This window comes from Electrophorus electricus, chromosome 3 (genome assembly GCF_013358815.1).
Source record: "Electrophorus electricus isolate fEleEle1 chromosome 3, fEleEle1.pri, whole genome shotgun sequence".
In the NCBI taxonomy this organism is placed as follows: domain Eukaryota; kingdom Metazoa; phylum Chordata; class Actinopteri; order Gymnotiformes; family Gymnotidae; genus Electrophorus; species Electrophorus electricus.
In genome coordinates, this window is record NC_049537.1 from 5,521,066 (window position 1) to 5,545,000 (window position 23,935).

General features: G+C 37.8%; 1 protein-coding gene across 1 annotated transcript in view; it reads right to left on the reverse strand.

Annotated features, from left to right (window-relative positions):
• Positions 1 to 119: 119 nt before the first annotated feature.
• Positions 120 to 23,935, reverse strand: part of adcyap1r1b (adenylate cyclase activating polypeptide 1b (pituitary) receptor type I) — a 32,360-nt gene continuing 8,544 nt past the window's right edge. Inside the window, exons 3-14 of the mRNA XM_027024099.2 lie at positions 20,097 to 20,196; positions 17,121 to 17,231; positions 15,918 to 16,018; positions 11,271 to 11,368; positions 10,905 to 11,037; positions 6,507 to 6,660; positions 6,361 to 6,421; positions 6,077 to 6,146; positions 5,885 to 5,976; positions 5,649 to 5,778; positions 5,123 to 5,164; positions 120 to 4,740 (exon numbers count right to left, since the gene is read on the reverse strand). Coding sequence (XP_026879900.1) covers positions 4,552 to 4,740; positions 5,123 to 5,164; positions 5,649 to 5,778; positions 5,885 to 5,976; positions 6,077 to 6,146; positions 6,361 to 6,421; positions 6,507 to 6,660; positions 10,905 to 11,037; positions 11,271 to 11,368; positions 15,918 to 16,018; positions 17,121 to 17,231; positions 20,097 to 20,196 — 1,281 coding nt within the window. The 3' untranslated portion in view covers positions 120 to 4,551. The remainder of the gene's footprint in view (positions 4,741 to 5,122; positions 5,165 to 5,648; positions 5,779 to 5,884; positions 5,977 to 6,076; positions 6,147 to 6,360; positions 6,422 to 6,506; positions 6,661 to 10,904; positions 11,038 to 11,270; positions 11,369 to 15,917; positions 16,019 to 17,120; positions 17,232 to 20,096; positions 20,197 to 23,935) is intronic.

Sequence of the window (23,935 nt, forward strand, 5' to 3'; positions counted from 1 at the left end):
TTTGTGCTGTTCAGATTTTTATACAATCTACAGCATTTTTCAATTAATCTTTTTTTTTTTTTCTTTTCTAGGCCATCTGTTTTTAATGAGACAAACGCTGTTCATGAGAGACTCTTATGTCAATTTCAGAGGCATTTAATGCAATTCAATGCATACAAAAATCTAGCATACATCAAAACAAAGAGACACTTTTAGCAGTAAAAATAGAAGATCAAAGGGAAAAAAAGCAATGTTTTGTTCACAGGAAGAATAAGATTAGCGGTGGAATTACATTAGGTAGTTACATTCAGTAATCACTGTCAAGTCACTGCTTGTCTGCAAAATAGTTGTTTTAGCTTATTCAAGTTATGTTTCTGAGCTTTAGGAGCAGAACACTCTAGATTTGCCAATGCTATCTCAATGTTCATTTAAAACAGAAAAAAACAACAAAAGTGATTATCTTATTCATTATATCATGTGGCACTATTGTGATTATTGCCTCTTTCTTTGCATGTTTCTATTGACAACCATGGATGTCTAGTTTTATTTTCTAAATACTTTTTTTCAATGTGGTTTTAGCATTTGCTTTCATTGAGGTATTGTTAGATGTGAAATTTGAAATGAATTCACATAATACATATGACTTTACATGTTATGAAAGAATGCCCTTTGTACTCTCAGTTTGCATCACTCAGTAATACATATTAAGCCCTATGCTCAGTGCTTACTAAATGACTACTGTAATGTTTTGCCAAGTGTCATTGTAAGAACTTTACAATGGCCAGTGAAGACACTAGAGCTGAAAGTTAACAGCCATGGAATACTGTGGTATGTACTGGTTGGTGAGATGGCAGTAGAATTTGGGGTGTGAAGGAAAGATATTTTCTGGACTATTAAAGCCAATACATTTCAGAACAGCATCTTGCAACATGCCACTGATGTCATGAAAATGACAGTCAGAGTTATCAGCAACACTTGCCTGAATCCATTCATAATTACAGCTTTTCTTCCAACATGTTAGATTCTAATTTGACAGCTGTGTTCTGAGATGAAACATATACTTCAAAACATCAATATAATCAGTGAACTACAAGTTTTGTTTGCTGAGAAAAGCACCAAATAACAGGAGATGCATGCATCAAGATTAAAGGCATCAATACTACAGGCTATACAGTTTAACAACACTACCAAAACACCAAAAACATTATTTTAGCACAGAAAAAATGTAAATAACTACCTATGTCGATACTACTACAGTAGCACAATACATAATATTGCACTTAAAGCAATTTCACCACATGTAGTGGGCCACAACAAGGTAAATGTTAATACTTACACTATAACTATTGTCTAGAACATTAGGTTCTTGAAATGTATTGATTGAATAATATTTTTGACATCAACATCCAAAGGAAACAGATACCTGTGGCACACCTCATATCAAAACATGACTTCAAAATGTTAGGTGTTGAGATCTTCATTAAAAGGGACATGACAGCAGGATATTATTGTAAGTATTGTACAACACAAAAAAGGTTTCAAGACACTCAATGTTTTGCTTCAAAAATATCTATCGAATCATTTGGATATAGTTGAATTACAATTTCATAGAATTTCATTGTTACAGTCATGTACAACTCCAGAAGATTCCAATAATGTACTGAAATGCTTAAAATGGGGGAACTTAAATACTGAAATCAGGGCTTGTGGTGCGGGGCTTAAAAAACTGGGGAACTTTGGGGAACTTTGTGGATGCTTCTGATGCTTCTGATTGCTTCTGATTACCAAACACACCAGAGAATGTAACAAGGGATCTTCCATGTATGTAAGATTATCAACTTTCTGGGCTGATATGAAAACGTAAAATATATTTCATTTATCTATTTAGTATTTCTACTTTTGTTTAGCTTTACTTGGAATTTATTAAAATATAAAATTATTCAGATACATGATAACATTAAGCAATATTTGAAAAGGGATTAAAATATGTTGTAATTTTACACAAGAATAAATAGTACACATATAAAATAATCTTTAATGTTGTATATGTTTCATCTTCTGTTTGTATTAATTTAAATTTAGCTTAATTTTGCAGTTTTTGTTTGTATATCATGGCAGTTCATTGTGTTGTGATGATGCTTTGTATAATATTGTTCATAATAAAAATTCCTAAAATTTATAAGGTATTGATTCTCCAATATGTTAAAGGTTACCAGCCAAAAAAAGTAATGATCTGTGGTGGTTTTTTATGTGTAATGTTAAGAAGGAAAATGTTTAATTATGCTGCATTAATAAATCTAATATGCAATATCCCACATTTAAAAATGTGATCCAATTTGGTGCACTATATCAAAAACATATACAATTTTTAAAAAAATGCTAATTTTATGCATTTCTCAAAGGTCAAAGGTCTAATTGTATGCTTACAAACAGAGCATGCATTCTCCAAAGGCCCCTTGGTTTTCAAAACGTCAACATTGTGAAGCACATACAGAGGACTTCTACAGAACAATGCGGTTCCATGTATTTGCAGTTTAGTTTTGGCTTTTCCTGCCTGTACATATCTTCCTTTTGTGCAAAAGGCACTTTCAAGATTACCTCAACCTTCTGAGGATCCCTGTTAGACCTCTGAAATGACATCTGCTGCAAAGCTTCCAGAGCCTTTGCAAACAAGTACGGCAATGCAGGCTGTATAGGGTGAAAGATCCAAATATGTTTATTAATTTTGAATATAATGATTGACAAATGATTTTATTTTACTATATTTGAGTATAAAGATTTTTTATGTTATTTTAAGTATGATGATGAAGCTATTACTCTGGTGTGGTATTATGTTAAGTGGTTATCACATAGATATTATCACAAAGTAACAATCTAAAAACTTTATATAAAAAAATGTCATATCCATCTTAAAATTAGCTGAATTTCATGAACATGAAGAAGACATTTTTCATTTACACATCAATAATTTGATAATTTATTTGATGTAGCTGAAGCTACATTGTATAGACAAATGATTTTAGCTGTCAAAGGTATCATGTCTAAAAATATGACCCCAATGGTTTAAAGAATTGAAAAGGATGAGTTGAAGTTAAATTCATACAAACAGTACTGAATTAACCACATGAATCAGAATCATGAGGTGTTTTGCTTTTTGCTTGCTTTGGTGACATTGTCTGTACTAATGTCTGTTTGAAAAAGCCACCTAGTAATTTAAAATACCAGTGACATCCATTCACATTGTACTCATCATAACGGTAATTATTCCGCTGAAGTAGACGTCAAAGCTTTAGCCAATGTGATCAAAGAACACTACAAGTCCCATTTTTTTCAGATGTGGCTACTAAAAACGCACTTTCACAGTTCTACACTAATGGACACACTTCAGTTTGAATATTGAGGGCTGGAAAAGAAAACCCTTTAAGCTGCTTCTCCTCTCAGTTCTCTCACAATTTTATTGGCAGTGCAAGTCACATGAGTGTGTCTTCTCTCTGCCTTAAGAACTCTTAAAACTCTCTTCAAACACTGTGCTTAAGATGTGATATACCAATAAATTATGCACTGGGTTTCTGAATTTTTTCACACAATTGTTTTTCCCTGCTTGTTGATGAATATTCTCTCATTAATTATTTGAGAAGTGGTATTTATCAAGAAGACCATATTATTCTAAGCAGGATGGTGTAGCCTAAGTGAAAGAGCACTTGAAAACATCCACTTTGCACATGCAGACAGACTAGAATAGGATAAATTGCAATGGGATAAATGAGCTTTACGAGGTCAGAAGTTCATCTTGTTCACCTCATATTTTTGTACTGTATTCAAATCAGATAGGGCCACTTTCCTGGGCATGGTTTAAGCCTTGTCTTGGTTTAAATTGCAGTTCACTACTGAAAGACCCTTTTAGTCTAGTTTAGGACTAAATCCTGGGATAGAAAACCAGTGCATGATGTATATATCCAATTTTATAATATTTGTATTTTTGGAAATGTGCGATTTATTAGGACTGATGTGGTAATGGTATATACAAGAAAATATCAATTTCTTTCTCCTTTCCATAGCCCTCTGAATTATGGATTCAATTCTTCACATTCTTCACATTTGATCAGTATAGACTGCCGTCTCTTGGCAGGTTATCAATAGCTTTTGAACTAAAGGTCATGTAAGGGTCATGGCAGGTCATCAACAGTTTTTCTATTAAGGGTCATGAAACATTCATGCAGTTTTTTATGTGCCTAAAGTAACACTGTTGACGAATGACCAGGCCCATCAGATTTCCATGGCTCACTGGATTTAACATGAACATAAACCAAGTCGGTGGTTCTGAGCTGAGAGAGGCTCCTGCAAGTTCCTCGACCACTAGAGGCATGGGGTGTACCGGGGTTCAAAAGCACTTCAGGAGCTCACTGTTGTGATGACAGACACCAAGTATAGGCTTAGCCCCGCCCAGTGCAAGCTCAAACAGGTGAGGACGCAGAAAAACTTGGCTGTGGAGTTGGACTACTATAGCACTAGGTGTGAAGAGTCTGACTCTGTGGCTGCAGATCGGATAGGTCTGCTCAGGGCGCCTGCAGCTCACGTGGCCGGCGTCTCCGCCTGCAGGCTGGACATGCGGATCTGTGAGCTGCTCTTACTGAGGATGGAGAGCTGTGTGCCTCCATTCACGCCGCTGCTCGCTAGGGACGGGTGCCGGTGCTTCAGGTCCACCGCAAAGTAACGGTTCACTGTCCAGCTCCGCCACTTCCTCTTGATTTCTGACTGCACCTTGGAGAGAGAAACTTGACAGGGTTACCATCATCAGGAGAAGGGGTGCTGGATCTATCCACTAATGAGATCATCTTAAAAAAAATTTTTTGGAAACATATAGGATATTATGCTTTAGATCTTATAGAGCTTCAAGCACACTGGTTTTCCAAATGTTTTTTTCTCATCCTCAAACATGTTTCATTTTAGACGGAATATCTTCGCAGCTTAGAAGTTTTTTTTTCATATAATACTTTTCATATAATGCCTGATTACATTTACATTAACATTTATGGAATTTGGCAGACACTCTTATCCATAGCGACTTACAAAAGTGCTTTGTCATTTTCTCATTTACCTGCTCTCATATTATTAACCGAAGTGAATACACATGAAGACTTACTTCTCCGTTAAGGAAACAGTACAGCACAGCTACAACAAATCCCTGGCAAGACATGACATTATTTAGTAAATAAGTATTTTTTACACTTCTTGTTAATAACAATCACATATTAAAATGTTACTTATTAGTGTACATTATACCATACTTATTTGATTTAAAAAACTCAATTTGCATCTTCATTTGCATCTGCATTTGTAGAATTTATTGAATATAATATAAATACCGTACACCTTACAGAATTATGTGAGATCTAGTTATTGGAAAACACCTCAAAATGATCAGGCAGAATAAAGGAATGCTCCAGCACAACACCTAAACACATATTTTTATTCAGCATTCAGAGTAGTTTACAATTATTTTTTTCAAAAGCTTGTTTTTAGAGCATTTATTCTGATTGCAGAATAAATGTATTTGTCTATGTGTGTGTTTACGGTTTAACTCTTGAGTAAACCTTTAAGAGCATTTTCCTGTTTACCTAAACCATGGACTTACATCTAGCTTAACAAAGGAGAATAAGGTGCAATACCTGAAAAGAGCCCAGACCCAACTCAAACACGAGCCTCTCTCTCTTGCTCACATCCTCAGGAGTGAAGGCAAAGATGGTGTAGTGGATACCAAAGAGTGGGATCAGCAGAAGAGTGGAGCGAGCCAGGCGCCTGTCAATCATACCATATTCCTATGACATCAGAACTATCAGCAGTCCTTTACCAGTAGAGATACTGAGTGCTTGTAGGAAGTATGCAAGGAAGATGCAACACTTGCAGGTAAATGCTGGATTCATTTCCTCCAATGTCCGGAGACTGCAACTTCTGGACAAGGATTATAATGATGCCAATAAAGAGAACAAAGTTTATCTGAAATGACAGTTAGGGAAAATATTAGCATTTCTGAGCTGTTATTTCCTTAATGCTTGACAATATATGTATGTATACATATATTTATATGTTAGATCACCATAATAGAGGCAAGGACAGGTCCCTTTATCACCCACCAGATGGCAGCATTGTCATTTATATCCCAACATCTAGTCACATGAAAAAGTCAATGGTCATTTAGTCACATAAAAAAAAAAAAAAAAAAGTTTAATTAAATTAAAAAAAAAAAAAAAAAAACATTTACTCGACCAACAGAAACAAGGGGGACACAATTGGGATTTATAGTTGTTGTAATTGTTTAGATACTAATGTCTGATATGGTATGTGTATTAATGCTACTGTATCAACCATATCTGCTCTTACCCAATGTTATCAAAATGGACACGTAGAACTGCCCAGATTGTCACACACACTGTTGGGGTTCCTGGGTAGGAAGTGAAAAAAAAAAATGAAATCGCATGTATGCTAAAGTGCTGAATAGGTCTCATTAGGTTGTGCTTCTGACTCACCCCACCCGACGACGGTGTACCAGTAGAAATATCTCCTCTCAGGGAAGAAAGTCTCCACTAGCAGAGTGAAGAGATATAGGCCCTCGATGAAGAGCCAGAAGTAGTTAGACAAAACGCAGTAGTGAAAAAACACCATGACTGCTTTGCATTCCACCTGCAACAAGAAATCACACACACACGCACACGCACACGCACACACACACACACACACACACACACACATAATATAGGAACTAAGTTGTCAAATATATGCAATTATTTAATTTCAACATTGGGGACCACCAATGATCACAGGTGTATATATCAAAGAATTATAGAAGCACATCTGAGGACCGAGAGTACCACACACTTATTTCACCAGCAGTTATGTTCAACATTTGGATTAAACTTGTAAATGACAAGAGCGGCTCTGGGCATTTCTTCTGTGCTGTGTAAGACTATGGTCTACCTCTTACACAAAGCAAAGACTGTATTCAAAAACACGGACATTGGGAAAAGGATTGAAAGTGTATTTTTATGCACTTCATGAAAGTCATCAGCCGAGACATATGACCAAACAAACTGGCAGTCGATGAAGCCAGCCACACCATCCAGCACTGATATCTGGCTTTAGGCTGAACAGTTTTTCAGCTCCAGCTGAATGCCTGGTCCATCACCTAATTACCATCCTTCTGCAGTTGCTTTCCACTGATCAATATTATTTAACATGTCTCTGGGTCATTTACATGTCAAAGTATATATCTTGTACCTCACCCACAGGCTAATATGAAGTCTATATTCTAAATGCTAGTCAGTTAGGTTTCTTGCAAAATGACTTCACCTCTCTCTGGTCAGCGTATCCTTTCCTTTTCAAGAGTAGGAAAGATTAATTTCATGGCTTCTGTACAACATACCAGACTTGCACCTACTTATGCTGCAAGTAGGTGCAACATTTGGTGAGTAAAAAAAGAAATCATATTACAGATTTATAGATCAAATTGGTCAGGTCTGTTAGCTAGCTGGATGAGTTATTGTTTTAATTTTGTGCATTGTGTCAAATCCCTATCCATTGTATGTCCTAGTTTTGAGGGTGTGAAGTCCTCCTTTTAGGGGTTATTAAAGTGGCCTCCCTACTAGACACACTGGTAGGTGTGAATATTGACTGAAGAAATTGAAATTAACTTTGTGGAAATATGAGTGAGCATACTTGGCCTTGCTGGTGGCTAATAATGGGTTTGATGTGAAGCTGTATTGTGTTTGATGCTGTTTTGATACTGAAGTCTATGTGGCTGTTGGGTTTGAAACTGCTGCATTGGGCCAAAATATTACTGCTATCTGTTTTCTGAGATTGCAAGTTGATGCTTTTGTGCTTTTCAATGCTTTTGAATCAGGGTAATGAGAGGGTAGGGTACTAGAGATATGGCATGAAATGTCTGACGTCGGTACACAGTCAAGCTGTGCAAATGTTAATTCTAGTGGTGTGAGAACAAAAAAGGAGAAAATAAACACTAAACTCATTACTAAAGGTATGGCTTTTTATATTGAAAACAACATAAAACAAACAGCATGAAAATCAAAATGCAAACAAGTAAAAAAGCATGGAAGAATTCGAAAATTTCATAACGTCCACTGAAAATGTAAGCATTGAACACATTTCTCTGAATTTATCAAGTGCTATAGTGAAGCTGAAATAGTGCATGACTCGCTAATGGAATAGCCATTAAATGGCTTGTTGATGTTGGGCATAATGTGCAGTACACTACACAGTACAATAATGAAAACATCCAAGAATTAGATGCTCAGGGTATCACTGATGATGTTTAACCAAAAGACAGTGTTTCACATTCTGGATCTACAATATATCAGGACACGTTCCATATATGAAAGAATTGGATTTGCCATCAAATATAAGAAACATTGTTATGAAGCCTCTCTACAAACTAAGAGAAAGGTGAAGGACCATGACTTACGAGCTTCAGCAGCATCATGGCCAGAGAGCAATACTTTCTAACTTGGTATGTTTTATTAATAGATCAGTCAATGTTGAGCAAAGGAAAATCAGATAAGGAAAAGAGACAAAGATTGTGGAGTAACTACAATGAAAGAGGCAAAAATCTATCTCATGTCATGGTTGCTTATTCTGTAATAGGAGTAAATATATCCTTAATGTATGCTTAAAATTCAAGGGTAAAAGTCATCGGGAAATAGATTTTTTATGGCAACTGGAATTTGCTTTGCTTTGCTTTTGTCATTTGCATTCTAAGGTCTGTGGCCAAATGCATGACAAGATTCCTTCATACTAAAGGAATTCTTGGATCTGATCAATGAGTGTTCCAGAAGTATGGTTGCTGCCTCATCACAAACATGTGGCCACAGTGGGCCCGGTCATGAAGATGTACTACTGTTAAAATTGCAAGTAAAAAGAGCCAGTATTCTATTTCATACCATGAATCAAGAAAGTGGAAGCTCTTATGATATAAAGTCTGAATATCTCTTCACTGGATTGTTGCCAATTTATTCAATTGCCTGACATGTGCACACAGAATTCAATGCGTGTGCCTACGCACAATCTTCCAAAATACACTGATCAATGGTCGTAACTGAAGGGCATTAACGTATCAAGTATTGACTATGGTATTGACCTACTCATTGGAACCAATGCACAAAAATTAGCCATGGGAGCTGGTTAATAGCCAAAGTGATGAGCCCTATGCAATAAAAGTCAAAATAGAGTGGGCTTTTAATTAAAAAATTTAATTAAAGAAAATTTGGAAAAAGTGAGAAGGTTCATAGTGACTGTACTTGTTCTTAATGATATGATTCATCAAGGACATGCAGAGAGAGTGCCTACTGACCACATGTGTTTACCTGAAGGAAAGGTTTAAATTCTTATCATTGCTGTATGCTCCTCCTGCAAGGTTCATAGTACATAAGTTCTTTTGTTGGAGTCCTCACTTGGTTCAAGGTTCTAAAATATTTAAGTAATGAGACCAAGTACTTCCATACCTTTGTGGCTAATAGAATTGCTGAAATTCGAAATTTGAAGACAAGCAATGGAGGCATATTAACACTAAAATGAGTCCTGCTGATGATAAGAGGATCTTTTGATAAGTTGTAGATGAATGAGAGGACCAAAGATGCTCTACTTCTCAGAAGATGAATTTCCCACTTGTACTTGGATTCCGTCGGTTGCTAGAACAAACTGACTAAGAAGAATTAAATATGAACTAAAATTACACAAACAGTACACTTGGGCTTTTCTAAGAGACAGAGTAATTTGCGCTCATATTTTGTAATTAAAGAAATATGTATACCTGTTAGATCCATGAGTATATATATTGTATGCATTTTAGCCCACAGCAGGGGTCGATGTGTAGGAGCTATATTAACTTGGGTTTCAAATATATGTAATGATTGAATTTCAACACAGGCGGGACAACAGTGAGCACAAGTGTATATATCAAGGTACCATAGAAACACCATGGGTACCACACAGGTATTTTACCAGTAGGTATGGAGAAAGATAATGCTTGCTTAACCTTTAGGATTAAAAATGTATATTATAAAAGAGACTCTTGTCATTTTTTCTGCACTGTGTAAGCCTATCATTCTTATAAATTCTGCTCAGCCCCCTGAGATAAATTGCTACACCTGTTCCTTTCTACTTAATCACTCTCTATCCTCATATATATAGACTTCCCCACAATGACTTTTCTTGTGAAGTATTGCCGTTGTAAGATACATACCGAGTGTATTCTTTTCCTGTTGGTTTCCCTGGTTCTTGATCTCTGTTTCCTCCCCAGGCTACACCTCACACTTAGCCTCTCTGTGCCTTCTGAATTGTGCCTACTGGTTCTGCCCCTGGACTATGGACGAAGACTCTGCCTTGTTAGCTCCCTACTCTTTATTACTCATGCCGACACTGCCTATTTATCTGCTCACTCTCCCTGCTTTAGTAGTCTGAAACGTAAAGAAAGACTTCCGCATTTGTATTCCTACATACCTGTCTGTCCTAGCGTCCCTTACAATTGTCCACAACAAGTTAACAACTAGTGAGAAGATGCAAATGCCACCATAAAATATACACATTTTTTTTTTGCTAAAACAAGAGTTTGATTAAATATGGAATACATAAAACACGACTACAGTCTGCAGCATGAAGAACTGTTCCAAATCTGGTCTTTGTCATCCTTGCAATATGATTAAAGAAAAAAGATGACTGTAAAGATCTGCTCATAAAAATCCAATTAAACCACAAAGCAGCAACAAAATTGATCACTTTCTATAGAATTTAATTCGTCACTATTATGTCAAACAAGTCAATGATCTAATCTTCATGGCTGTGTGTGTGTGTGTGCGAGAGAGAGACAGAGAGAGAGAGCGTCAGAGAGAAAGAGAGGGAATGCATTTGAAACTCACAGTGTGAGTAAAGCAGTGGTTGCTGTCCTCTTCAGCATACAGAATCCCATCTTTGATGAAGACTGAGATTGCCCTCAGTATAAAAGACACAAACAGATTCATATGGATGAAGTTCCTAGTGCAGTGCAGCTTCCTGTGGGAAGAATAATTCTATCAGTCATGTGGGCAATGCTGAACAAATACATTACCACCTTAATTACAGTCCCGGATTATGTAACATTCATACATGTACATACATGTACTGAACTATCAGTTATGCATTACCAATATCCTTTGTTCAAAAATGATTCGCTTTTCCTCCCTCCCTGTTTTTCACTGATGTTTAAGGTAAATGGGGTCGTATCCCCATGTCCACTGACTCCTCACCTGAACCAGCAGAGGATGACCATGGCAGTGGTGAGGGAAATCAGTGAGGTGCTGTACCCCACTGTGTACAGGGCCTTCACTGAAACATAATACTTTCCCTGGAGGGCATAGAAAACAAAAGCATAGTGTTTTAGGCTTAGGCTCAGTATTGGACAACACATTTTAATCTAAATTCTTTTGACATCACCGATATGTAAAGTAGTCTCTGGCAGGGATGCAAATTATTCAGGTTGTTTTTCATATGTAACTGGTAACTACTAGTACAGTACTATGAGTTCTGATGAGATTTGGGCAACTCCAGTTGACCTTTGCCCTTGTCCATGGGAAGGAATTGAAGGGGATGCTGGGCAAAGAGTGCAGAGGAATCTGAGCCACTTCATAGCAGCTTCTAGAATCTACACCTTCAGAGGTGGAATCAGGAAGCTAATTTACATGCCACTTTTTACTGTCATTTTGGAGTGCTGTACTCTGCGCTGTTACAGCACGTAGATGTACCGAAGCTCTTTGCTCTGAAGCATTGTATACTGTCTGAAATGCATATTACATACATTTAATGTGGAGTTAATGCATTCTCCTATTTTGTAAAATGTATGGTTTACAGTAATCCAATCGGGGCTTCTATTTTTGCAGAACTGAGAGACAACCACCTAATGGAGGTAGAAGAAGGCTATTTTGAGAAAAGAAAGAGATGGAAATCCTCAATATAGTCAGCCAACAATATCACTTGCTTGTGTGAGATACAAAGGAGAGTTACTGAGGATCAGGAAATATGCCAAGGCATTGATGCACTCAGCATCTCCAGTGACTGCATTCTTCGACGGGATAGGTTGAGGATAAAATAAGGCTATCATGTTCCTTTCAGAAAGAACTGTGATAGAGTCAAAGACCAGGACTTGGAATATGTGCAAGTATGTTTTTTCATTCTGTATCAAATATTTGAGTACAATTATGCATTACAGCAGTATATATTGTTGTACAGGCTATGTGAATGCTTGCTTTTGTGCACAGATGGGTTCAGAGTGGTCATATTTTGTACTGTGTTTAATCTCTTTTGTAGAGAGTCTTTGTATTTGATGCCAGAGACACTCCTATTGAACTCATCTTTGTTGATGAAGCAGGATTTAATCTTACCAAAAAAAAAAAAAAAAAAAAAAATAGAGAAGGGGGAGGAACATAACTGGCTGCCAGCCCACTGTGAATATCCCTGACCAAGCTGCCATCAGCTGTGGAAGGGTCCTCCACTGTCACACTACCCTTGTTCCATACATCACCATGCTTCTGCTGGCTTTCCTCAATGGTCCGAGGTATCGTGTATGCCAACTAGACCAGAGGGAGCAACGCCAACCAGAGTGTGCTATGTTATGCTATGTTGTCATTTGGGAAAAGGTCAGTTTCCACTGGGCTGCTCTAGTGCGTGGCTAGTTCACAAATGACCTAAAATTCAGCACCATCTTTCTACCTGCATATTCTCTATTCCTAAACCTCATAGAGAAGTTATTTCGGCATGACTGCAGAAGGTCTTTGTTACGAAGGCTGAGGATTCGGCAGCAGTTTCCACCCAGACTGAATCGGAGTGAGGCAGGGCACGCTGAGAAAGATGGTACAGCTTCCGGAAGCTGATGGACTAATTATTCCATGTGATATGTGTTCGTGTGTTTGTGTGTAGTAAGAATTATACCATGTAAGCAATAATTAATTTATTATACTGAGTGAAGTAATGCTTCAGTAATTGGTTATATTAGCTTGCTGCCATGCTATCCCTAAGCTAAGCATCTACCGGTAACTTCATAAAATACCCCTCCAGGTTTCAGTTTACTTTACATACCCACACTTGTGTATTTAATTGAGGTACGGTTAGTTTTTAACAAATTCAGTTGTTCATTAAGCACATGTTTAAAATGCAGTAGCTTATCGTTATATCCTGTTTCTGTTTGGTCATAGACAGCATCTGGTGTCAGCACATCCTGCCACATTGTGTATCCAGCTCCAAAATATTATATGTCTGTTTAAGAAAGAATCAGACTGTGCTGGCCTGCTTATGGATGCACTGCCATTGTTCACACTATCTGCTGCATTTTCCTGGGCTCCAACAGGCCTTCCCAGTCTGATGTCTAGCTATGATTGAGTGAAGATGATCTTCAAAATAACAGCCTATGAACAAGACGCCTACATCTGTGGTCACCTCCTCCTGTCTATGGAGGGGACTTGTTTAGATATTATGGTTGAGGCTCAGCAGGGAAGGGATGGGGCTGGGAGGATATGGCATGCAAGGATTTGTTCCCCTCTGCCTGGCTAGCACTAATAATCCCTGTGACACCGATGGGAATCTCTGGCCTCACCCAGACCAGAGGCGGCATTCTGTCGCAAAATAAATGTGATTTTTGTTCTTGTGTTTCTTATCTTATGTGTCTTTCTTATGTTTCTAACCTTTCTAACTTGTTAAGTGCCATTCTATGCCTTGCATTTGTGAATATATAAGAAAACATAACTGCAACGCTAAGCAGTCAACAATATCAGATACTTTGCTTAATGATTAATCAGCAAAACAGGTTGTAATAATGAGCCAAAATTTCAATATTGAATCGATAATCAAAAATTGTTCTTATCGGAACCAGAATATTATCAGCAGATATATCATACACCTCTACTCAATTTCACTTTACAATGCATTGAATTCAAAGTTTTGAATTTGTACACACCTTGTGTTTTTATATTGTGTTCATCATGTAAAGTGACTGTTCTGGTAGGAAATCATAAGTGTTATTACTGACTGTAGGTTTTTACAGTAGTGTTTTGAATTGATCTCACCAGTGTGTGCATGCGTGTATTTGATAGCTTTTGTGTGACGTCTGAAGGCAAAGTTTGTTTTAGATGTAAGATTACATGGTTTTGAGTAGAGAGTTTGTGAAGATGCACACAATCAGTTTTAGGAAATGGAGCATCATTTAAAAAAAATGCGTTTTGGCGATCAAAAAAAATTGGAAACAGTAATACGTAAGCCATATATAATAATATCCAATATATAATATCCAATATGCATGCCATTAGCAAAAAAATTTGAAAGAATTTTAGTTAGAGAAACAATGGAAATTATCTTGTCACTGTTAAACTGACAAATTTCAATAAGAGCCTCAAATATATGAAATGTACTGAATATAAAAGTTGAATATTAAAACACTATGTGATCAAATGCATAGTGTTTTCTCTCCTCTCTGTCCTGATGGGTTTTCCATTGGAGAAAGCCACAGGAAGCTGTTAACCTCCACTCCCTGTTTCAAATTGTTCAGCTATCATTTTCTGGCCACAGGACAATAGGTGCAGGTTTCTGGGCGGAGGTGACACCCAGCAGTGACAGCGGAAACGCTAAAAACTCCAGCAGTGGTGCCTGGCGCCTTAGAAAGCTGAAGCAATTTCACACCCATGCCACTACTACAGCTGTATTAATATTGTGCTAAGAATGGAGACGTGGAGACTTGGAATCCTAGTGATGCCATCTGGGACCAGGAATCCAAGCCTGCATAAAATGAAAAGACAGGGGAGACCGAGCTAGCAGATGGGACCAAGCCAGAACTAAACCGAGAAAAAAATAGGGTAAAAAATTTAAAATGTGGTTAAAATCTAGAAATAGAAAGGGTCATCATATTGTCAGCAGTGGTCAGGGAGTGAGCAGTAATAGACATGGTAAAGGGCAGCAGCTACATTTAGCATCGGAAAAATCAACTAGGTTTTTGAGAAATATATTATCAACATAGCCATGTTCTCTAGCATTTAAGACTGACTAAGCCAATAGACATTAACCTAAAAACCTAACCTAACTTCAAAATGACAAGTTATCATTTTGTTCATATGTTTCTAGGGTTCTTTGTAAAAAAAAAAAAAAAAAAAAAGAAGTGATGATGTGTAATGGGTACTATTCTTTTTTGTGAGTTACAACGCCACCAAGTCAGGAGGCTGAAGACTTTCATGTGCTTCCTCTGATATACATGTAGCCGGCCACCACATCTTTACAAGCTGCCACTAGCATAACATCAGTTCAACAAATTTGGAGAAGAGCACCAACCACCAGCAAGCAGACACCCCGGTTGGTTGGTGCCATGGGGGAAGTCATCCAAGCCATCCAGGGAGCACGACCAATGATGCTCTCTTGGACTCCCAACCAGGGATGCATCTGGCATCACCAGGGATGGAGCCAGCGATCACCCAGTGATAAGGCTAGTGCTTAGCCCCCTCAGCCACTTGAGAGCCAATGGGTTCTCTCCTCAGATGAACCACAGGCTTGGGTAGCAAACCTAAGCATGTAACAGTGACTGTAAAAGTAAAACACTTTGCTGTACTATGTACAACAACTCAAACAATGGCAATAAGTCCACAAAGAAGAGTAGTGTTTTGTCACTGTTCCTGATGGAGTTAGCATTCTCCAGTCCTTAAGTTTTATACGGGAATCCATAGTGCAATGACACAATAAGGTTTAAGTTAGAATTTCTACAAGCTAGCTGTGGGTGCACTCCAAACCTACAAGGCTGTTTATGCCAGTAAACTATCTGGGTCACAGTTTTGCAAAGTACACACTTTACTACATCCCATACTATACCCAGTCCCATAAAGCATACTGATGAATAAATGCTTACAGTATGTTAGAGTGCTTACCATACTGGTTCTGTTGTCATCAATAGGACACACATCCACATAATGGGGGAACATCTCTGACCAGCCCTCTTCCGTGCAGTTCCGACTCACCTTTGCAAACTCTACAACAAAGAGCGCAGTGAGGAGTTATGTTGTCACACAAAGGCTAGTTACTATTATAGTGGTTTCTTCTTTTTGTGTCAGTTGAAGAGAGAAGACCACACTGGATTCAGAATGTTGCTTTATTTAGGAGTGCCCAGAGTGGCATACAGGATGCAGTCTGACAAACCAAGCTGATCCCCTTGGCCATATAGTCTGAAATATGCCTTTAGCTACGTTTGAGATCGTTTCAGAATGCAGTGGTACTTGTTCTGTGGTAGTTTTAGGAGGGGTTTCAGAAGATACTTGCAGAGATATGTGTTTACAACAGTGCAATAGAAAGGGAGAGATCAGGAGACAGTTCAGCATTGATGATCGAGATGGAATAGCTTGATACTGCTTAACTCAGGAAAGGAGAGTTCTTTAATTCCAGTATTGGTGCCTGATGGTGACACCCCACCCCTATATAAGTCTCATTATAGTAGCCATATTCTTAGATTCAATAGTAAATATAATTAACAAATAATATCTACACCTGTAATAAAACTGTATATCCCAAAAGAGAATTGTCACAGCACCACCCTTCCCCCTGCTGACATCTACCAGCAACCGGTCGCACACGTGGATGTTTGTCTGTGTAATTCCTGTGTTTACCTTGCCACTTGTTTTATGTTTGTCCACACCTCCCTCAGGTGGTGTGTGTTGGACGGCAGCAGCCACACCACTCTGAGGCTATTGGGTCGTGTTGTATTAGTTAAGTCGGTTTTGGTTTTGATGTTGGCCATTAATGTGGCGTCATGTTTGCTTCTGTTTCTTTCTTTTTGTCTGCATGTTTTGCGCCCGTGACAAAAGAAAATAAACTACAAAACAGGCCACATATTTTGAATAGATGAATTTGAAAATAATGAAATTTGAAAAATATAATTGAAAATATTTAAGAATTTGCACAATCCAACTTGTATGAAAAGCTATAAACGGTCATTGCTAGTGTTGGTCAGGTAGTGTGTTTGTACATCTTCTTATAATCTCATTCCTGCAGAATCCAATATGCCTCTCACTCATATTAAATGATACAAATTTTTGCTGACATCACAACTGATAAGGTGATAGATAGTATAGACTCACCATCATACTCCTCACTCATGACCTCAAATAGCTCAGGGCATGGCATCCATACCACATCACCCATTTTAGCTGGTTGCCAGCACGTCAGGTTATCCCACATCCACTGGCACACTGTAGAAGCAAAAATTAAAAAATACCCACAGAATTAATTTCTATGCCAAAACACCCAAATGGCATAACTACTAAAACCAAACAGACATACAACGTCACTATAAACCCAAAAACATATGACAAGACTACTAAACACAAAGATATGACATCTTAACCCAGGCACATGACGTCACTACTAAACACCGAGATACTACTAAACTTAAACAAATACGAGACATCACTACTAAGTCATAGACAGACACTATTACACCTACACATGAGTAAATGTGACTTCTGAAACACTGAACCAGATAAAAATTCAGACCCCAGTTCTGTGGATGATATAAATCCTGCTTTTATTCTGGGAGTATACTGTTTAAAAAAAGTGTCACTGTCAGAAACAATTGTGGTCCACAGACAATGTTTCTCCACTAGCTTATATTGGGGTATTTGTGGCACCTGAGAGTTGAATAACCCAGTTTGAGTTATATTTAGTTTTGCTGTTTGACAGACTTACTTTACTTTACAGTGAAGATGTGGGTAAGTGGCAAGTTACAGAAATAGCTCTCCATCTGGCACCATCTCTTTTTGAAAGAGGCCTTATAATGAATGAGCTCATGCTCAGTATTTATAAGATATATAGGCTGTTTGACAGAATACATGACAGTAGGATAAAGTGTTTATATTTTTACATTTCTCCATCAAAACCTAAGAAAAAGACCTCCAAAAGTGTCCTTGCTGAATTACTGCATATTTTCTGGGTTATAGACTTAGCCAAACTCTCCTTCTACCACCTTTCTCTCTTTTCCTCTGTCTCTCTCTCACACAAACACACAAGCTTTTCATAAGACCTCTTTCTAACAATTTGGTTTCACACAGATATCTCAACCTTTTTCAGTTACATGACCATTAAGAGTTTCATGCATCACTTCTTAGACTGCCAATCAAGGCTGCGATAATGTCTGTAATCTCATCATCAATGTCTAGGATAATCAGTACTCTGAAACATACAGTCTATGCCAGGTCAGGAAGGTAAGATTCAAAGTGCAGTAGACCTATGAGGAAACAACATGTGAAGGTATGATTGCCCAAAAACAGCTATTAACACTGGCCAATTTAGATTATTTTCATAACATTTATTTTCCCAGCAAGTAGTCTAGTACAATTCATCCGTGCATTTACTTATATTGCAGCTTATACTACTGGAAGGCACAAATAGTCATCTTAGCACCAAAGACACCACCTTAGGTTCTTTCTGTTTCAGGCACTCTAAAACAACCATTGCTAAAATGGAAACAGGGAGCATATACATAGCCATGCAGATGTCTCACCATCTTACATCAGCCTTTTTGGCAAAATGAACGTCATCACATGAAATGGTCATACGTTAAAATGACATGAAATGAACTTAAGGATAAATTCAACACTGCATCTAAATGATTTGTCATGAACTGCCATGAACTGCCATGAACGGTCTTGTCCTCTCTTTCTGTCTGTCAGTTAAGGTACTTCTTTTCAATTGTCTATATGGCCATAGTAGAGTCTGATAGTATCCCTTAATCAATGTCTTTCCAATTTGTCTTCCCATATTCAAATTATTGAGTAACAGAGGCATAATTTTTGCAGGCAAATGTGGAAATTCACCATCCTTTATCTGAAAAAGATAAAAAGATCATGCAGCCATCTGGCTAATCACCACTGGTTGTTCTGGAAAACATTTATGGTTTATGACATTTTGTGTCCTGTATAATCTATCAGTAGCCTGTTACCATGCCTACACTACACAGTCTCCACATTTTCCCCTTCAAACACACATTTTAATATAACCATGAAGTCGTTGTATAAATGCTGTGACAGTATGACAGCTAAATCTCATGGACATGCAAAGAGTGTTGAGTGCACAATACTGAAATATTTAGTCAGTCCCAAATGACACTATCTCTGATCAAGATTTCTCAAATTCTGTCTTCTTTCTGGAAAGCTGTGTTAGTTAATCGAGGAGGCAAGACAGATGCATGATTATAATTCATAATTGTATCTTTTGTTCCAAAATCTTCCACAGACATCTTTTTTTTAATCTAGTTGCAGGTTAGATACAACTGTCTCACATCCTGGTTTCCATAAAGGCAGACACAATTGAATAACTCTAGCTGGTTCAGAAAACACACACATTTGGTCCAGAACACACTAACACACTAGCCTTGCTTTTCTCTCTGAGGGCAGTGCCCTCTCTATTATCCCTTGAGTCTGTCTCTTTGATGGAATTGCTGTCAATTCAGACCATCAGCATTTCATTACCCAAAGTGATCTTGACTTCCCAGGGGATTATGTTCTAGTCACAGACTGACAGCAGTGCAGGGGCGTCAGAGCGAATTCTAAAAGAGATGTGGGCACAATGTGTGCGTCTTTGCAGTTCTTCAGGGAGGACTCGCTCCAGTTAGACATCCTAAACTGTTTTTAACGTAGTATCCTAGTAGATCATTCCCAGCTGTAAAGGCTTAACAATTCACTGCAAGTTATAGCTGCAAATCAAATTAAAATATACAGTAAATATGATTATTTCACAGATTATTAAATGTTTGACTCAAAACTGAAAATAATGCTATACTATATTAGTAGAACATGCCCCCAAGTAATAATAAACGTACAGTGCAGAATCCTCTACCTAAGAAAGAATTTTATTAATCTATCTATGTATCTATATATCTATCTATCTGTCAAGAGATAGATGTGTGTGTGTGCGCGCATGTGTGTGTGTGTGTGTGTGTGTGTGTGTGTGTGTGTGTGCGCGCATGTGTGTGTGTGTGTGTGCGCGCATGTGTGTGTGTGTGTGTGTGTGTGTGGATGATTTGCACCCATCCACTCAACCACACACATACTTCTTACCATATTCAGGGTTACTGCTGCCAAGGTTGTCCATGGCCTTCCGCTCCATGCATTTCTCTTTTTCTAGCTGCATGACACAGTCTGGGTGCATGCACAATATCTGAAAGATACAGAATATACAAGTCATAGACATATGTCGTCCCCCCCAATAATTCCTGGTCACACTACTTATATAATGTGTTAGGTTGGGTGGTGTAATCAGTGTCCCTTCCAAAGTTGAAATGAAACCTACACTGCTGATATAAACCCATTTTCATATAGCCACACAGAAATCCAACAGTCGACCGCTTTACTCCAAATACTTTAAGAAGAAATCACACTGCTGGTGTCCCACATTATTTGTCACAAATGCAAACAAGCCACACATTGTTCACTGCTATTGCTTGTGCTAGCAGCGTCTACATCAGAGTTACATAAGAGGCGGCATGACAAGCTCTCAGAACTGTCAAATGTTTTGTGAGCCTTTCCATTTAAAGTCTGCACAGCAAGCTCTATGCACAGCATAAAAGACCATAGATGTGAACCTTCCCAGTCTTCATGAGTAGTGTACCAAAACTATGAAGAGGAGCAGAGAAAAACTGTTCAGCCCTAAAACCGTGGAAAAGGCCCATTCAAACTCTTCCCATAAGCCTCCAATAAGTCAAATTTAGGAATAGATATTTTAGGATTGCAAATTCTGCAGTACAATGAGATCTATTGTGCAACCAAAGACAAATTCCCTGTTTGTGGAAACATACTTGGCCAACATAGCACAATTCAGATTTTCATTCCGATTTTAATTATAAAGCGATATAAAGTTTAAGTATCGTAGGTGTAAAGATATAAAATGACTTTGAGACCAGAAACAACCCTGCTTCATTCATTCATTACTATTTTTAAAAGGACATTTAAATGAAATAAGCATGTGTCAGATTGTGCCATATTTATCAGTGGCTTACTAATAAGGTAACCCATTTATCAGAGGGTTACTAAGAGGTAGAGCTAAAGTCATCAGTCATACATTCATTTATAGTTTATATGTATTCCTATATAGTTATTATATTTACATATTCATATATAGTTTCAGTGCATTATCACAGAGTGCATGTGTGCCTGCGCAATTGTGTGTGTGTGTGTGTGTGTGTGTGTGTGTGTGTGTGTGTGTGTGTGTGTGTATATATGTGCGTGTGTGTGTGTGTGTGTGTGTGTGTGTGTGTGTGTGTGTGTGTGTGTGTGTGTGTGTGTGTGTGAATGAGTGATTGAGCGAGAAAGAATACATGAGAGTAAGAAAGAGTTTGTGGAAATTGGAGACAATGATAAAAATGAATACAAAAACGAATGACAATTGTACACATGAATACAAACAACACATACACATGCACAGTCTTTAGTAATTATAGCATTCATGTTGCTAAGCAGCAGGTAGTTTTTTGAGAAAATTGTTGAGGGGTGTCACAACAGGAAATATTTCCCTCAAATTAGAGCTCTTCAGATTAATGTTTACACATCATTAGAGCACACAGGTCTGTCTCTCTAGCTCTCTCTCTCTCTTTTACGTTGTTCTGAGAAACATTTTCCCTAAAAATTTTAAACAACAAAATCTATAAATTACCAAAATATATTTGTTACTGTTTTCTGTGCATCAGATAGAAGACGTTTATACAGTACAATGCATTCATAATCAACCATATCGCAGTTTTATTACAACTTAAAAGGTTAAACATAAAAATATATAGTGACATTAAAACATGTATCAATGAAAACAGTTTTACATGAATGACATGACATTTAAATTCCTTAAATAAAAAAGTCAAGAGAGCCTTGCCACTAATGGCGCCTACATAAACAGCTTTCTATTCAACAATCTAATAACCGAACCAAAGCACCTTGGAATCTAACATTATAATCAACTCTGGCTGGTATGTGCCCCTCAAAAGACATTTGGCTGCCTGGTGGAACACTGGATTACACTGTAGATTATAAATGACAGTGTAATAATAAAATATAGATGTAACAGTAACAGAGCACCTGTATCCAAATTACAGTGAGGGTCTATGTCCCAGAGAGCTAAAAATACCTCTAAAAATACCTATCATTAGGAAGAAAAGCAATAAGCACATCCTGCGCAGAAATATGGTGTTTCAGAGCAATACACGCCATTACATCTGACCATAAATCTTTTTTATGTTCTTTTATTTCCCCAGTCTTAGTCATAGCAAATTCCAACCCACTGAATGAGTTTCCCCTGTCATATAATGCCAACCAGTTTAGGAGAGGAAAGGTGAGCATGTGCTTCCCTGAGAGGTGAAACCAGTGCCATAACACAGTGCCTTTCCCACCCAGAGGGCAGGCCAAGCTGGGATCTCGTGGCATTGATGGCTATGGCATCACAAGCTTGGGTCCTTGCAATAGGATGCATCTCTCGTGGCCAGCTATGCCATTCATGATCCTCCAGTAAATCTCCTAAGAAATATGTGTGCTAATGTTTTTGATGCCATCCACTACATATTCCTACCTAACATTATCATAATCTAACATTAGTGCTCTCTGGTTTCTTAGCTTCAAAACAAGCTTCTCTCCATTTTGTACATTTGTTGTATACATTTGGCTGCCTATTGTACAAATGCTATAACACACTATTATTTATGACTTCTATTCTATCTTATATTATCTAATATTAGCCTTTTATATTGTCATGGTTTTGCCCTCCCAAGCATTGTGGTTCCCATGGTGATGCATTTCTATGTGCTTCTTTGTTTTGGTTTTTCCCTGTTTTCACCTCCCTGGTTACTCTCACCTGTTTCTACTTGTCCCTGGTGAAGCCCTGTATTGACGTCCTGTGCTTGTTAGCTTTGTTATTGATTATTATAGTTTGTAGATGGTATGTTTTGCTCAGTTTTGCTTCTGCCCTGGTACTGTATGTCCGTTCTGACTTGTTTTGACTTTTGGTTTGCATTCCTTCTGGCTTTTGTATCCAAATCTCTGTCTCGTTTCATTCCACACTGTTATACAAGTGTTCCTAAACAGTCTTCTGCTGAGGTCAGATTTGCAAAATTAAGTCAGGGAGGTTTCAGGTGAATTCTGTAGTCATGCTCATTGCTGAACTTTTATACACAGTTCCTACTTTCTGCAGCAGAATACTTTAGTGGAAAAAAACAAAACAGAGAACCTAAATCTGTCATTTCTTTTGTAATCAGGTTAAATGTGCCCTTTATATCTACATATAAAAAGTCGGCCCATTGAGTACCATTCCAAAGTCTAGTAAATTAATCATTTATTTCACCATAATTGATCCCTTTTCCCTCTCTTATGTTGTGTAAAGCTTATGTAAGCTTTACACTCAGAACTCAGGAAGCTGATTTCCCTCCCACACACACAGTGTTCCTGCTTTCTCACCCTCTTTGAGTCTTTGAAAATTAGCAAGCAAGTAAAAGCTAGTGAGTAAATGCCTTAGCCAAATGTACAGTATAATTTGCGGCAGAAATGGTTGCAATGGTTCTTCCAAATGTGTATGCATAACTCTGCTGTCAATCAAAAACAGTGATTGCAATGCCTGTACACATGGATTAATATACTGTATTGAATAACAGAATAACTGAAACTATGCCAACCAAAAAACTGATTTTATAGATCACACAATTGTCCCACAAATCAGGTTACCTTTGCGGAATGACGAATGAATCCTTAACGTATTTAAATGGGTGTATAGATAGGCTGCAATGGGGTTAACCATTACTATGAAGCTTATCTTGTGCCTGGTCTTTTTTGCATCAGTAGGTTTGTAAATGTACGGTTGTGTTGGTCCGATTTTCTCTCCTTGTGCGTCTTCCTCAGCTTTGCTTGAGGAGCGTAGCAGGCCA